Source organism: Anneissia japonica, unplaced genomic scaffold, assembly GCF_011630105.1.
Source record: "Anneissia japonica isolate Jap-2015-1 unplaced genomic scaffold, ASM1163010v1 scaffold287717_len1600092_cov198, whole genome shotgun sequence".
NCBI classification, from domain to species: domain Eukaryota; kingdom Metazoa; phylum Echinodermata; class Crinoidea; order Comatulida; family Comatulidae; genus Anneissia; species Anneissia japonica.
Window position 1 is genome coordinate 401389 of NW_022755469.1, and position 14394 is coordinate 415782.

General features: G+C 33.7%; 1 protein-coding gene and 1 long non-coding RNA gene across 2 annotated transcripts in view; one reads left to right on the forward strand and one right to left on the reverse strand.

Annotated features, from left to right (window-relative positions):
• Positions 1-6: 6 nt before the first annotated feature.
• The window catches only part of LOC117123477, a 16414-nt gene continuing 2026 nt past the window's right edge, over positions 7-14394 (forward strand). Inside the window, exons 1-2 of the long non-coding RNA XR_004447857.1 lie at positions 7-1738; positions 13316-13626. This is a non-coding gene — a long non-coding RNA (uncharacterized LOC117123477). The remainder of the gene's footprint in view (positions 1739-13315; positions 13627-14394) is intronic.
• Positions 3212-14394, reverse strand: part of LOC117123476 (kin of IRRE-like protein 1) — a 28565-nt gene continuing 17382 nt past the window's right edge. Inside the window, exons 3-12 of the mRNA XM_033269414.1 lie at positions 13996-14104; positions 10441-10758; positions 9847-9981; positions 8733-8852; positions 7688-7942; positions 7117-7257; positions 6446-6610; positions 5722-5826; positions 5060-5379; positions 3212-4727 (exon numbers count right to left, since the gene is read on the reverse strand). Coding sequence (XP_033125305.1) covers positions 4479-4727; positions 5060-5379; positions 5722-5826; positions 6446-6610; positions 7117-7257; positions 7688-7942; positions 8733-8852; positions 9847-9981; positions 10441-10758; positions 13996-14104 — 1917 coding nt within the window. The 3' untranslated portion in view covers positions 3212-4478. The remainder of the gene's footprint in view (positions 4728-5059; positions 5380-5721; positions 5827-6445; positions 6611-7116; positions 7258-7687; positions 7943-8732; positions 8853-9846; positions 9982-10440; positions 10759-13995; positions 14105-14394) is intronic.

A 14394-nucleotide genomic window follows, 5' to 3' on the forward strand; every position in this document is an offset into this window, starting at 1 on the left:
AAAAAAAAAACTTTCAAAGTATTTGTGATGTTTCGACTTACTATGTCATTCAACCACATATTGAATACATTTAGTTATTACAAATATTACGTTCCTTTACACAATCAAACAATACAAAGTTGTAGAAAAAAGGTGTTAATGTTTTTGTTGATGTTATATTTATTCTTGTTATTTATATAAACCCTATCAGAAAATAATACTCTACGAACATCTCAGGTGAAGGGAAAAGATCTACAAAGTAATTAACCAATAAAAAAACTAATAATGCAATGAATTTGTGTAGCTCTAAAACGGATTTTATTATTCATTTACATTTGTATAAAATAGCAGTACATGTAGGTCCTATATACATGAAACGAAATGCATTTCGCAATTGATCATTCATGCAATTTGTTGATCAATCAATCAGTCAATCAATTATTTTTTCATTAATGACCAATGCCACTATGCATCTGGTAGGCCTATATCTAATAAGTAGTAACTTTGTTGTGTTTAAAGAAATATATTTTCTACATCCAAATTGCTGAGACGACACAGTATAACGATTGTGGATAAATAATAATCAAGTAATCATGAACAATAATCAAAATACCAATCTCTATTAGCATCAGTGGCGTATCTGGGGTGGGGCGCATATACGCCCCTCTCACAATTACTCACGCTCCCCCAGGAGTCCCAAAAAAAGAATCACGGACAAGTTGTTAAAAAGCACCTAAAATCACCTTATTTTGCGAGAGAGCTCCCCCTCAACTGATGATCGAGCCCGGCCCATTTCACATTGGCGCCCCCACCCCCACATCAGCACCTCCACTTTAAGACTCGTACGCCACTGATTAAGATCAGTAAAAGTAATCAAATACAGCAAAACTAATATTATCATTCTTAATACAAAACAAACCATAACTATCTTATATCCAACTGCATCTCAATTATAATAGATCAAACAGGAAAACATGATTAATAAAAGAAATAGCCTAACTTTAAAAAAAGGCATACACAAATGAAGGATATACCGAACAATTTTATTGGATAATTAAACTGCGTCGTTGTACAAGCAATATTGAACAAATAAGCTAGCTATAATAGGCTACTTTCACTATTGAATAGGCCTATCAGTATTCGTTTTGTAATAGTGTTGTGATATTATAAGCTTTGTTATTCAAGGTTTGTAAATGTAAATTTCATATGGATTTAATAATTATTTAATTATTATTATTATTTTCATCATCTGAATCTGAACTAGTCCTAGGCCTATATGACTATCGCATAGCAAAATTAAGATAATAAATCAAATATAGGTATCACAACAAAACAAATTCTCTTTGATTTTTTTTAATTCACAGCTAGATTCAATTTTAAGTCGTCCAATATGGAAATAGCAGGAAGTATAGTCTTACATAAGACAATAACATTTCATTAAAAAAAAGTTCAATATAGATCAAATATTAATTAAAATGAGGTTAAAAAAGTCAAACTTATAAATTCTACATTACTTTATGTTGTTCATTCACCGTACCGGTATTTGACGGGTTTGACATTTTACATACGACGTAGCCTACTATTGATGCATAATTCATAAGAAACCGCCTGGCGTAATTTGCGCATGACTGGAATTAAGACTTGGCAGAATTTTTGAGTTTCGACTTTCATGTACATGTTTTTTATCGTGGTTTTTGTGTTACTCTGGTGAGTGTTCCCATTGTACATCGGCTGACAAAGTTTCGTAGCGCTCCCAAAAGTAAGACGGTAATTAAGTTTGATAGGAGAAATTTTCAAAAAAGAATAATTTCCCAAACAAATCTAGGTAGGCTAGGCTAGTAGTATAGGCATAGGAGGACCTAGCCTACTCTATTCTAGCCATACCGGCCTGCGCGGGGAATGCTCCGCGCAAAAATTTGGCACAGAAATTTCTAAGGTTTACAGTCTGGTATTAAAGTAACGTAACCTCTGTCTATGTACCCTCAGTCTAGCCCTCCCCCCTCCCCTTGAGTACCACCACTGATTGTAAGTTTTTCTAATTCGGGGTAGTTCTCCATAGTATAATAGAGAAGTTTTATTTTAGTACAGAGTCAGAATCCTTTGACAAAGAGTGTACACTGTATATTTACATTGGGTGTATGGTTGCATAATGTGGGGTATTTGGCTGATACCAGTGTTACTCCGACCATGGAGGTATTATTGAGAAGATCACTCGGCAACAGTTCCCTTTGATGCGACAAACCCATGTGATCCCCGCTTTTGCATCGCGCGTGGGCGTATTACCCTATAATTAACATTTTTCGTTAGCAACAACTTGGCAACGACATGCATTTATACGCTTCCAGCAGAGCAGTTGTGCAATAAAGCGTTTGATTTTAACCCATTAAATATCCTTATAATGAACAGTGTTCCCCTGATTAAGATTTTTTCGGACTTTTGGTATGTTATTATTTGTATACATATTTCAGGAACGGATTCCGTAAAATATTTATGTTAAAATTACTTCTGTGTTCATTATAATTTTGTCTAAAGATTGATTAGTTCGACTATAAAGCTAAGTCAACATAAAACTGAAAAATACTCAGATTTTGGATTGATTTTTCGAATAGTTAACCTTCGTTAACCCTAAAATGACTTAGTTTATTATAACCCTCAATCATTTATTAATTAATATCTGTTAAAATTAGAATTAGCGAATTTTGGCCAATTTATGGAAATTGAAGTTGAAATATACTATACTTTTAAACTTTTTTTGGTGGAAAATATTAATATGTTTGATACTTTATGAGAGATAAATGTATCAGCTTCAAAATGGAAACGATTGCGTAGCCATAGTGATTGACAGTATGTAGTGCGCATCGAGAAAAGAAGGTGCTCTCCATTTCGCCATGTTCAATTTTTTGGTAAACTATGCCTGCTGAAAATTTGATGGCGGGGAACACATGGGACTTCAAAGGCATCGCGCAAACGTTCTTCACATGCTGCGGCAGCTTTGATCTTGGTTCATTTGCATAGCGCTGCGTGCGTGTAGCTTTTTCGAGTGATCTCCTTCTCAATAATACCTCCATGCTCCGACCAATCTTACTTATTTGCTATGTGGATGAATTATTCACAAATACAAACTTGCCCTCTGTGTGCATAAATATAAAAATATATGAAATGTAACATTTTTTTATTAATGGAAGCTCATTTTATTTGTACAGTATTTTTATTTTGAATTATTTTTTTAAAAAAATCTTTAGTTCTGTAAAAAAAATATATTTTTGGAAGAAGAACACATTTTGTTAAAAAACTCTTAATTTTATTTTTGAACCTTAATTTTTTTTTAAATTATTTTTATCTCCTTTATACAGTAACTTCTGTCCCTGCCCCTCATTTTGGTCATGTGACTGGATCTGTACTATAAAGCTACATGTATATATATGTTTTTAAAAATCTTTAGTTTTAATATGTAAAAAATATTTTTAGAAGAATACACATTTTGTTAAAAAACTAATTCTGTCCATGCCCCTCATTTTGGTCATGTGACTGGCTATGTACTATACAGCTACATGTATATATATGTTTTTAAAAATCTTTAGTTTTAATATGTAAAAAATATTTTTGGAAGAAGAATACACATTTTGTTAAAAAAACTCTTAATTTGATTTTTGAACCTTAATTTTTTTAAATTATTTTTTATCTCATTTATACAGTAACTTCTGTCCATGCCCCTCATTTTGCATTTTGGTCATGTGACTGGCTCTGTACTATACAGCTACACATATATTACTATACAGCTACATGTATATATACGTTTTAAAAAATCTTTAGTTTTATGTAAATAATACCTTTAGAAGAAGAATAGAAATTTGTTAAAAAACTCATAATTTTCTTTTTGAACCTTAAATTGGAAAAATTATTTTTATCTCATTTATACAGTAACTTCTGTCCTTGTCCCTCATTTTGGTCATGTGACAGACTGGCTCTGTACTACATAGCTACATAAACAATCCTTAAACTCTGTCCAAAATCAAATTGTTTGACAAAAAACAGTTGTATGCCCATATATAGACATGATGTGATGTCATTATGACCATATTTAGGCATGTATTATGGTTTTGTCAAATAAAATTTGATAGTATACACCATTAACCATTTCCAATAACCTGGCAACCACCACTGGGGAACTTTAGAGGCCTAGCATTTCACTCTGTGTAGCTACCATCATAGAATAATTAAACGATAAAACTAAATTACTAATGAGCATGAATATTTTTGAACGAAAAAAGGAAATGTATATAGTCTTAAAAAGCTATTTCAATGTTTACATAATACAGTAATTAGTATGATCGTATGTGTTGTCTACTGCTGCTATAGCAAAGGTCTAGCGGCGCAATGCGCTCCGCGGTGCTCATTTGTAACTAGCCAGCTCTTCAGGCTAAGTCCCCCAGTGAGTTGTGAGACGTTGGCGGCACTGCTTCAAAATAATTCCTATATAATGGTTTATAGACAAGGCTTTAAACGTCTGTTGCCAGGTTATGTTCACTGTCATTAGAATGATTAGAGATTGTCTCAACTGCTTCTCTGGTTTCTATAATATCTTCTTTCTTCTTTTTCCATTCTCGTTCTCTGTATTCATCCTTCCTCCTGTTGTACCTGTTATTCCTATATAGACTGTCCTTGTAGTAGTCATCACGGGCCTTTTCATTCTCACGGTGACGTGGAAAGTCTCTCGGTCTCTCAGCATAATCATGACAAGATCGTCCCTAAATAATTAATAAATAAAAAAGCACGACTTTATTAGATTTAAATTTATCATATGATGAGATTAATATCAAAATTGAGTAAGCCTAGAGCATTGTCTGTTGGTCAGCAATTTTACATTCTTTTTTTGCTAAGTCCAGATTCCTGCAGGGATCTAAAGCATTGCAAATTCCACATTAATTTGGTTACCATTTCTTTTGCTTTTATTGAGATTTACAAATCGATGTTTTCTTGGAAGTAAAACACTTATTTAAATTGATGAATTAAAATAGATATTTATTTATTTATTTATTAAAATGTTGGTTTTATAGAATTCTATTGATTTCAAACTTACTCTATAAGGTAGATACTCTGGCTCAACATAATCGTTAAAGTGACGCCTAGAGTAAGGCCCGTTGTAGTAACGCATTCCTCTAGATGGTGGACGGTCATAGCTATCCCAAGAGTCGCGTCGTTTATGCATGATCTTTGAGGGCACTGCGTAACGATCGTGACTGCTGCGTGTGCTCTCGGGTGAACCTTTGGACTCCTCGTACTCCTTATTGTATTTGCTCTCTTTCTCTTCCTTTGAGAGGTCATAGTCTGATAACCGACGAATGATTTCCACTGATTGTTTTTCTTCCTCCTCTTCATTTAACGTTAATTTTTTTCTTCCTAATAATTAAAATATCAATAGTTTTGTGAAATTATGCTAAAAACATAGTTAAAAATGATTAAAATGGTATTTCTACAAAGGAAATTTTGATATTGATACTTAGTCCTAATTTAAATTTAATTATGTATAGCTCCTAAACAATTTTAAAAACAAAAACTTTAAATATATTGTATACTATTAGACTCATTACAAAAGTAATGTGATGTTGAAGATACTGCCAGTGATATTATTGACAGATATTTATAAATATTCACTGGATTCCTATTGTTATATCCCTATGCCCCCATCCCCCTCCCCCCCAAAAAAAGCCATTGGTACAATGGAAATATACTCATACTTACTGTTGTATCTGAACTTGCAGCACATGATACCGATAACAGTCAGTGTCAAAATAAGAATTGAACCAGATACCACACCAATGATTATGAATATAATCATATCCATTTCTAAAAAAGAAAAAAAAAAATTCAAAAATAATTTTCAATACAAATCATTTCCTTTGTCTTTAAGCATCATCTATATTCATCCAAACATCAATTTTGTATGTCTTTAAATACATATTTTCGGCACACGGTGACTTGAAGGTTCAAGTATTTATATTAAAATCAAGTAGATGTTCCTTTGACTTTTTTCCCCTATGTGTATAAACTCATTTACTACTGAATTTCGCCAATGCACATCGTTTGCCACTTTTAAAAGAAAACTTAAAGCATCTATTTTCTAAAATATTTATAGGTAATCTCTGTTATTTAAGAATGTTTATTATGAATTTACCGTATTTATTTATTTATTTTTATTTTATTATTTCTTTTTTAATTGCTCTTGTTGTTTTTTTGCATTCTGAATTATTTTTATTGTAATGATATCAATATCTTTTTCATATTTCTCAGATTATTACTGTGTATTTTATATTTGTTGAAAACCCCTTAATATCAGCTCTCCATTAATGGTGAGCTGCATGGGTTATCCTCATTAAATAAAAGTTCAAATAAAATAAATAAATATTGAAAAATTTATTAAAAACAATATTTCAAAAAGTTTGAAAAAAAAACCCCAATATTTTACCACATGGTTTAAGAGTGATCATAAGCCAGGAAACCCCTTTCTCATTCCATATAGTGCAATTATAGGGCTTCATATCTTCTTCTGCTGTGTCTTCTATGAAAAGAATGCTCCTTACGCCACCCTTGATCCCTTCCTTCTTGGCAGAAAAACGATCTATGGATGTGCCTGTTAAAATTTTAAAAATTAGTTAGAGTATGCTGTTTTTAAACTAAAATACAAATGTGGCAAAGACAAGCCAAACCAGTCACTCATTGCAAAAATCAATGTTGAGTTATTAATACAGCGTTAAAGAGTAAAATAAGAGCTATAAAATGGTAAAGAAATCATTCAAATCCGACATTTCCTTATGAAGTTACAAGAGTTTAAACATAAAGAAATAACAATAAAACAATATATGAAAAATGACCCTTCAAATTTTATGATTTCGGACATTTCTCATGCAGAAACTATCATAAAATCCTTAAAAAGTGTTGTTTTAACATTGAAAATGGGGAAAATAACAGCATAGCATGATGTATAGATGTATAAATGATTTTTCCAGCATGTTTTGGCCATTTTTTCTGAAACATGATTTGCGACGAGTGACTTGTTCGGCTTGTCTTTGCCACAAATACTCAAACAATCTACAAAATGACAAAAATATTTAAAAAAATTTAGCAACTTTGGCCTACCAGTTTCAAGTCGCATGTCTCCGTCATCCCAGTTCCATTCAATCATCATTGGGTCTGGTTTGGTGTCAGTGAAACAGTTGATCTGGGCTGTACTACCTAGTTCAGTGCATTGCTCTTCCTTGCTCTCAATCACAGGGATACCTGGTTAGATATAAGATAGTTTACCTGGTTAGAGACAAGATATACCTGGTATAAGATGTACCTGGTTAGGTACAAAATACAGCTAAGATATACCCGGTTAGTTGCAAGATCCACCTGGTTAGCTAGGTATGGATACAGCTAGTTACTGTAAATACAAGATACAGGTTCACTAGTTAAATAGGAGATATACCTGGTTAGCTACAAGATACTGTACACTTGGTTAAGATAAGATATACCTGGTGAGAATGATGGTTAGATAATGAAAGATATAGTGAACCTGGTTAGATACTAGAATACAAGATACACATAAAGATTAATACAAGAAAATCTTTAGGTACAAGATACACCTAATAGATTAGATACATTGTACAACATGCCTGGTTGTTATATACATTATAGACCTACACCTGGTTAAATTTTACGCACTTACTATTAATATCTAATCTTGCATAGTGAACTTCCGCCTCAAACCCTGTGACAGTTGCTGTGCAGACATACATGCCAACATCGCTGTCTTTTACAGTATCAAACTGCAGGCGATTCATTGTACTTATGGTGACCCTGGAGCCTAACCGTGTCCACTTGATCGCTGGCTTAGGGTTACCATCTGCAGCACATTCTATGATTGCTTGTTCACCGAAATCAACTGAGATATCTTCGGGATAAGTGGTGAAAAATGGAGCAACTAAAATGAAAGAAAATTAAATATAATTAATTTATTGATTAGTATGATCGTGAACTTCATGATTGCTTGTTCACCGAAATCAACTGAGATATCTTCGGGATAAGTGGTGAAAAATGGAGCAACTAAAATGAAAGAAAATTAAATATAATTAATTTATTGATTAGTATGATCGTGAACTTCTCCTCAGTTTCAAATAAAGCTTCCATTGTTCTGTAAAAGTGGCAGATCCAGACTTTTTTTGGCCAGGAGGAGGTGGGAGGGAGCGGGATTGGCAATCAAAGACCTATGGCCTGAAACGCGCGAGTTTGAGGTGGAGTGATTTTTTGTTGGTGGGGGCGTGTTCTCTTATATATTAACTACAGGTCTTCCTCTAATTAAGGAACCTTCCAATTAATGACCAACTCCAATTAAAGACCAATTTCTGTGGTCCCAATTTAAGGGTTTAGCCAGGAAAACAAAATAGGCCGTCCAAAATTTGCTTTAGTTTAATGCAAAATTTGAAAGATTTGAAGAATATAAAGAATTTGCTAAAGTAAAGTAGACCAGGCTCAACTAGGCTAGACGGAGTTTGAGTAGGCTGTCCAAGCCGTCACGGTAAAAGTGGCCGTCCTAAATAATTGTTGGCCATCCAAAAGATGGCCAGACAACTCGCTGGCTAAGCCCTTGTCCCAAATTAACAAATGTCTTTTATTTTTATTATTTTAATTAGAGACCGAAGCTACTAAAAACTATAAAAACCCTGGTCCCAAAAGTGGCAGGGAGAACTCTACATACTGATGTTAAAACTTACAATGGACATTGAGTTGGATGCTATCCTCTCCGCTACCAACTGCATTTGTAGCCACACACTTAAAAGTCACACCATTGTCATTTTTAGTGATTCTCTTCTGCAGCTGAGCCTCTGATGCCCCTGTAATGAAACATCAATTCAGTATTATATGTATAACCTATCGCACAGGTGGACATAGAGTGACCCTCAGGCTACATGTGGCCCCCCAGCAATTTTTTTGCAGCTCCGCGGAAATGAATTAAAAACCCAATGTGTGTGGCGCACCAAGCAACACTGGCTGGAAAACACCTTGTTTTTTGTGACCCAACACCAATCATATCAGACTGGGATCCAGTCCCTGAACTTTGTCTTAATCAGTGAAAATGCTTGGAAAAAAAAAATCGATTTTGGCACCAATTGAGTTACTTATTTGCTTGGCGTTCCATAGTATACTTTTAGTAATAGTATTGAAATTTTCTAATTCCCATCCAAATTCAACAACATGAAAAGTTGCTTGATATAACCAGATGCTGGTGGCGCTCTACGGAAAAACCAATAATTAGAGACTTGTAGCAAGTCTACAATCATATGTAAAAAATAAAATTAAAACTGACGATAAATTGGTGTAAAAGCAGTTCTGGAAACAACAAAGTTTGCAGCTCTCTGTGTTAAATCAAAAATTCAGTTTGGCCCTCCGGCTTAATTTTTATGCCGACCCCTGGCCTATTGGATCAATCAACACAAATTTCATTTTTGCCATGTTGTTGAAATGACAATAAAAAATTTATAAAATCAAAAATTTAAATGATTAAGATAAAGATTTCAAAACATAATTTAAAAAATACACATTGATGCACATATTGCAATACCATCTGATAATTGTTTGTGGTAGTATGAGTTAATTTGTCATTAAAAGATTTGTATGCGGGCGTTGCCACGCTGTATTCTCTATTAAAATCCATTAAATCGCTAAACGTTATCACAGATAGCTTTTGGATGCTGATTGATTGGTTGAATTGGCGAGCATTCACAACTTCGTCTTGGACCAATACGCATCATTTACAATCTCAGTAAACACACTGTGGCGAGAGTGTAGTGACTGTATGGGAACCAAATCTGAAATGAATGATCTTACCCTCGATAATGACATCACTCCTATACCAAGCATAAGTCATGGTATCTGGATTAGCGTCTGCAACACAGTTGAATATCACCTCATTGTTTTCCTTAACGGTCTGATGGCTTGACTCGATAACTACAACAGGCTTATCTAAAAGAATAACATAGTATCCCGAAAATATTGAATTTTATATCCTCTATTTTAATGTTGGTAAGATGTATTATTTGTAGTTTGTGTCATTTTAAGTTTGTGCATGGGTTAGCTAGTATAATAGCCTCACCATTGATTGCAGTAAGACTAATAATATAATAAACATAACCTGAAATGTTGTCTATTATTAACAGGGAGCTTTCCATTGTACGACAACGGTAGGACGTAGAACGTAATTACGTCACTAAAAGTCATCTGCGCATGCAAGAACGTTAAGTTCTCGTGTGGTTCTTTGGCCAAATCTACGTATGCAGAGAACGTAGGATGCCCAGTAGATGGTCACGCTTGAGTGTTTCCTCTAATATTTATCGGTGGACCCATGGTTTGAAAAAAGTAAATATTCAAAAAATAACGTACAGTAAGATAGATGCTTTAAGTACAAAGAAGGCCTATACTTACATTGCACGTCCAAGTCAATGATTGCTTTATATGGTTCGTTGAGCGCAGCATTGGTAACTTGGCATGTATAAACTGCCGCATCATCCGTTAGTGTTGGTGTGATACTTAACACACTCTTAGCATCATGAAGCTTGCCAGTAGGATCATTCTGAGAAGGTTCAGTACTATAAACAGCGCCCTCTACAACTGCTCCATCTCTGTACCATTTAATCTCTGCTGCTGGATTACCCTTGAGCCCTCTACAGACAAGTTCAATAGGAATTCCTTCAACAGCAGATAAAGTAGGAGAATTTTCAATGGAAACTGATATGGGAGGACCTGAGGAATAGAAAGAGTAAAGACAAATGTATAATTAATATAATTATAATAAATTCACAGGGGCAGAGCCCCTAGTTTTTCTGAATCTAATATTAATTAAAAGCCATTTTAAATTTCTGTTTCAATAATTTAATCTTTTATTACTGCAAAATTCATTTCTGAATCTAATATTAATTAAAACCCATTTTAAATTTCTTTTTCAATAATTTAATCTTTTAATCTCAATTCAACTTTTATTCATTTAAAACAAATTAAAACAACATTACATCATTATTACTGCAAAAGTCATCAAGGGCTATTATCTGCAAATGTGTATAGAAAGTATAAATGAAAATACAAAAGAGACCTGTATGTCCAAACTATGGATCAAGGGGTATAGAGACCAGTGGCATAAAAATAGGTATGTTCCCCCCCCCCCTGCCTACCTGTCTGTACCCTGGTCAAAGGAGGTGGGGAACCCAACCTCCTTTGGCGATTTTGACTTTCATAATTAAATTAGTACTCCTTTAATAAAGCCCTGCTCAGCCAATGCTTTAGGAAAAAATGCTGAAATATCTTGGGGTCCTTTGAGGCCTAAATCTCCTGCTTTTAGCAGTGAGAGTCCAAAGCTGTTATGCTACTGAAGGACCTTGGACATTACTAAGGTCTTAGTACCCTGCATAACCCACCCTAATTAGACAGTGCGCTATGGGGCTAAAAGTCTTAGTAGCCTGTATACCCTACCTAAATTAAACTATGCATTCAGAGGTACAGATGTTACTAAAATATAAGGAATAGCTCTTAAAACTGTTGGTTGTTACATCATCTGATATGCAAAAAAATATAGTTCTAGTTCTTCAGGTCTAGGCCGCTGCAGCGGAAATTATCATTGAATACCGCTAGAGGGCTGGGGTAATTTCCTAATACCTCCATGATGTATGGTATGAGCATGGCCTGTAGACAAATCTTTGGATTATAAATCTCTTGTATAATAAGTATGGTGATCTTGATATATGAAACCTGATTTTACTTGAATTTCTAAAATCACAGATCTGTGCCTTAAACGTACCACAATATAGTAATGCATTTATTTGTTCCATATCTCTTCTTAATAATAGGAGATAGTAGTTGAGAAGAAAATTTAACTTCTTTTTTCAATGGCGTCACCTACTGTTGACCATAAGTAAAGCCATAAATTTACAAGTACTTATATTTGAATGCATAAATAAAATATTGATTCAATTAATTTTTTTTTAAAAGAAAAATATTATAGCTGCTCATTTCTCTAAAAATATAGTTAGCAATAACTAGGCTACTCCTATATGAAGATTTGATTGGCCAGTTGTCAGGTGGCCTAGGTCCCATGTGGATGAGCAAATAAATGAAAACCATTCTTAAACCAATAAAAAAAGAATCTAAACTAATGGAAAATATTGCATGAAATTAGTTCTAGTAGAAAGTATTCCCAATTGTAATTACAGTGATGGCGGTTGCTGTCTAGTTGAGTCACACCCCCACGTCTAAGTACCTTTCCTTTGTGACTTCACCTTGAAAAGCAGGTGTAATAAATTATTAAGGTCTAGAAGGGTGTGAGGAAAGGGCAAAAAAAGTCCAGACTTAAGTACATGTAACTTCTGTAACCTATTGAACATCACTCAACTCATCATCATAGTATATAAAGCAACCCTATTAAATTGGTTCACTAGGCATCCTCTCATCAACTGCAACTGCTCCTCTGGGATGAAGGGCCAAGATGACACTCAGGATCAAAGAAGTTGAGACCAAAGGGACTTCTCATTTTTTTTCATAATTTGTAAATCATCCACTAAAGATATTAAGTCCTGACAACTGACATGTATGTATATTGGCTTAGCTGTAGTCTGTTGATTTCGTAGCACTCATAGAATTCTCTGTGCCATGCGACCTCAATAGTTTATTTGCATTCATATTTATCAAATGCTGCTTCTGTATCTCTCCTCCATGTTCATATCGTCTTCGAGAAGAAAAGGGATCAAAATGGTTGGAGGGACTGAACCTTTAGCATATTGCCAGTTAGTGTAGGAGATGCCAATACCTTTATTGATACCAGCTTTAATTAACTCACTGAGGCTAGGGCTGGGGTTCTGGGTTTGGAGAAGAATCCCAGAATTTTTGATAATGATTATTGCGGTTTTCGCTGAGAAATTGTAAGATTACTGAACGCAAAGGCAAAAATGATTCATTGTTTTAATCTACTTAGATACTAGATATATAGGCAGAAAACATTATGTGCCATGTGTGTAAATAACATGTCATGTCAATAAGTGGCTTCAAGTACCCTTTCTTTACATTGTTTATCTTATGTACCTGTCCAGCCTCAAATGTACTTTTAAGTGTTTTAAGAGCTCATCAGACTTGGGTTCCAATCTTTTAAGTGTGCTTTTATTTGCCTTGTGTTGTTATGTATTCACTAATCTTTTTTGTGTAAGTTATCAAATAGAACACCTCAATATCATTTGGCAAATTGCATGCACTAGCAATATTGAAACACTTTGAAACTCAGGCAATACTTCATTTTTTTTTTGCTGGCTTTTTTCAGGTTGGTGACAAGGGATCTATGATGCATAGCATATGCAAGACAAGATAAGACGCTAGATTCGGAACCAGGTTTGTCCTCATCATCACCATCCATCTGCCATCGCTTTACTGCACAGCATCTCTGCAAATGTTGTTCTTGCTGGTAATATATTATGACAGATGGAGCCAAGCTATACTGGACTGTAGCCAAGCTCTATTGCCTGCCAGTTCACTACCAAGAACATTTTTGTATCGATCATCCAAAAGCTGGAATGAACTACCACAAAAAATTAATTTCGAAGAGATGTCTTTTTCATTCCAAAATCATTTAAAGTAATGTTTTTAAATTTTATATTATTTTATTCATATTTCATTACTATTCACACTTTAAATATGTTTCTCGTCACTGTGCCACTTTGAAAATCAGTACTATGTTAATGAAAGCACCTACAGTATAAAGATTAAATAAATACCCAAAGCAGTTGATTAAAATGTTTGATGTACTTAACAACATTAATTTGTAAGTTAAATTCCATTTGATGTCTGAATATGATTGATAAAATCAACTTGCTCAAGCACGACTGACCCTAAATCTTAAAAATGTGGAGTTCGCTTTTTTTTTTTTTTTTTTTTTTTTACACAAAAGGGGAGCCAAAATCAAAATTTATTGAGAACTCCCACTTTGATTGTGTAAAGACTTACGTATGACCGTCAGTTTTGCAAGTGGTGCCGATCGAAGTGTTTCTCCCTCGGTGCCTGCTAGTACTTGGCATTCATATTGTCCATCATCTTCCAATACAACATCCTGGATCTAAAATATATTTTGATTAAAATAATTTTCAAAATTTGTAAAGTTACATTTATTATTTTTACTTTATTGTCAGATGTTTGATATGGGACACATTGCTATATTTATCAGAGATATGGACCTTGTTTGTTTTTTTTATTTTTTTTTTTATTGTTTTTACCACACACATATAAAATAAAAATTAATTAACGATAAATATTACAATTATATATGTGTATATATATATATAAAATAACAACAATAATAATAGTAATAATAATAATGACAAAATAAATTATATACAGTATATATAT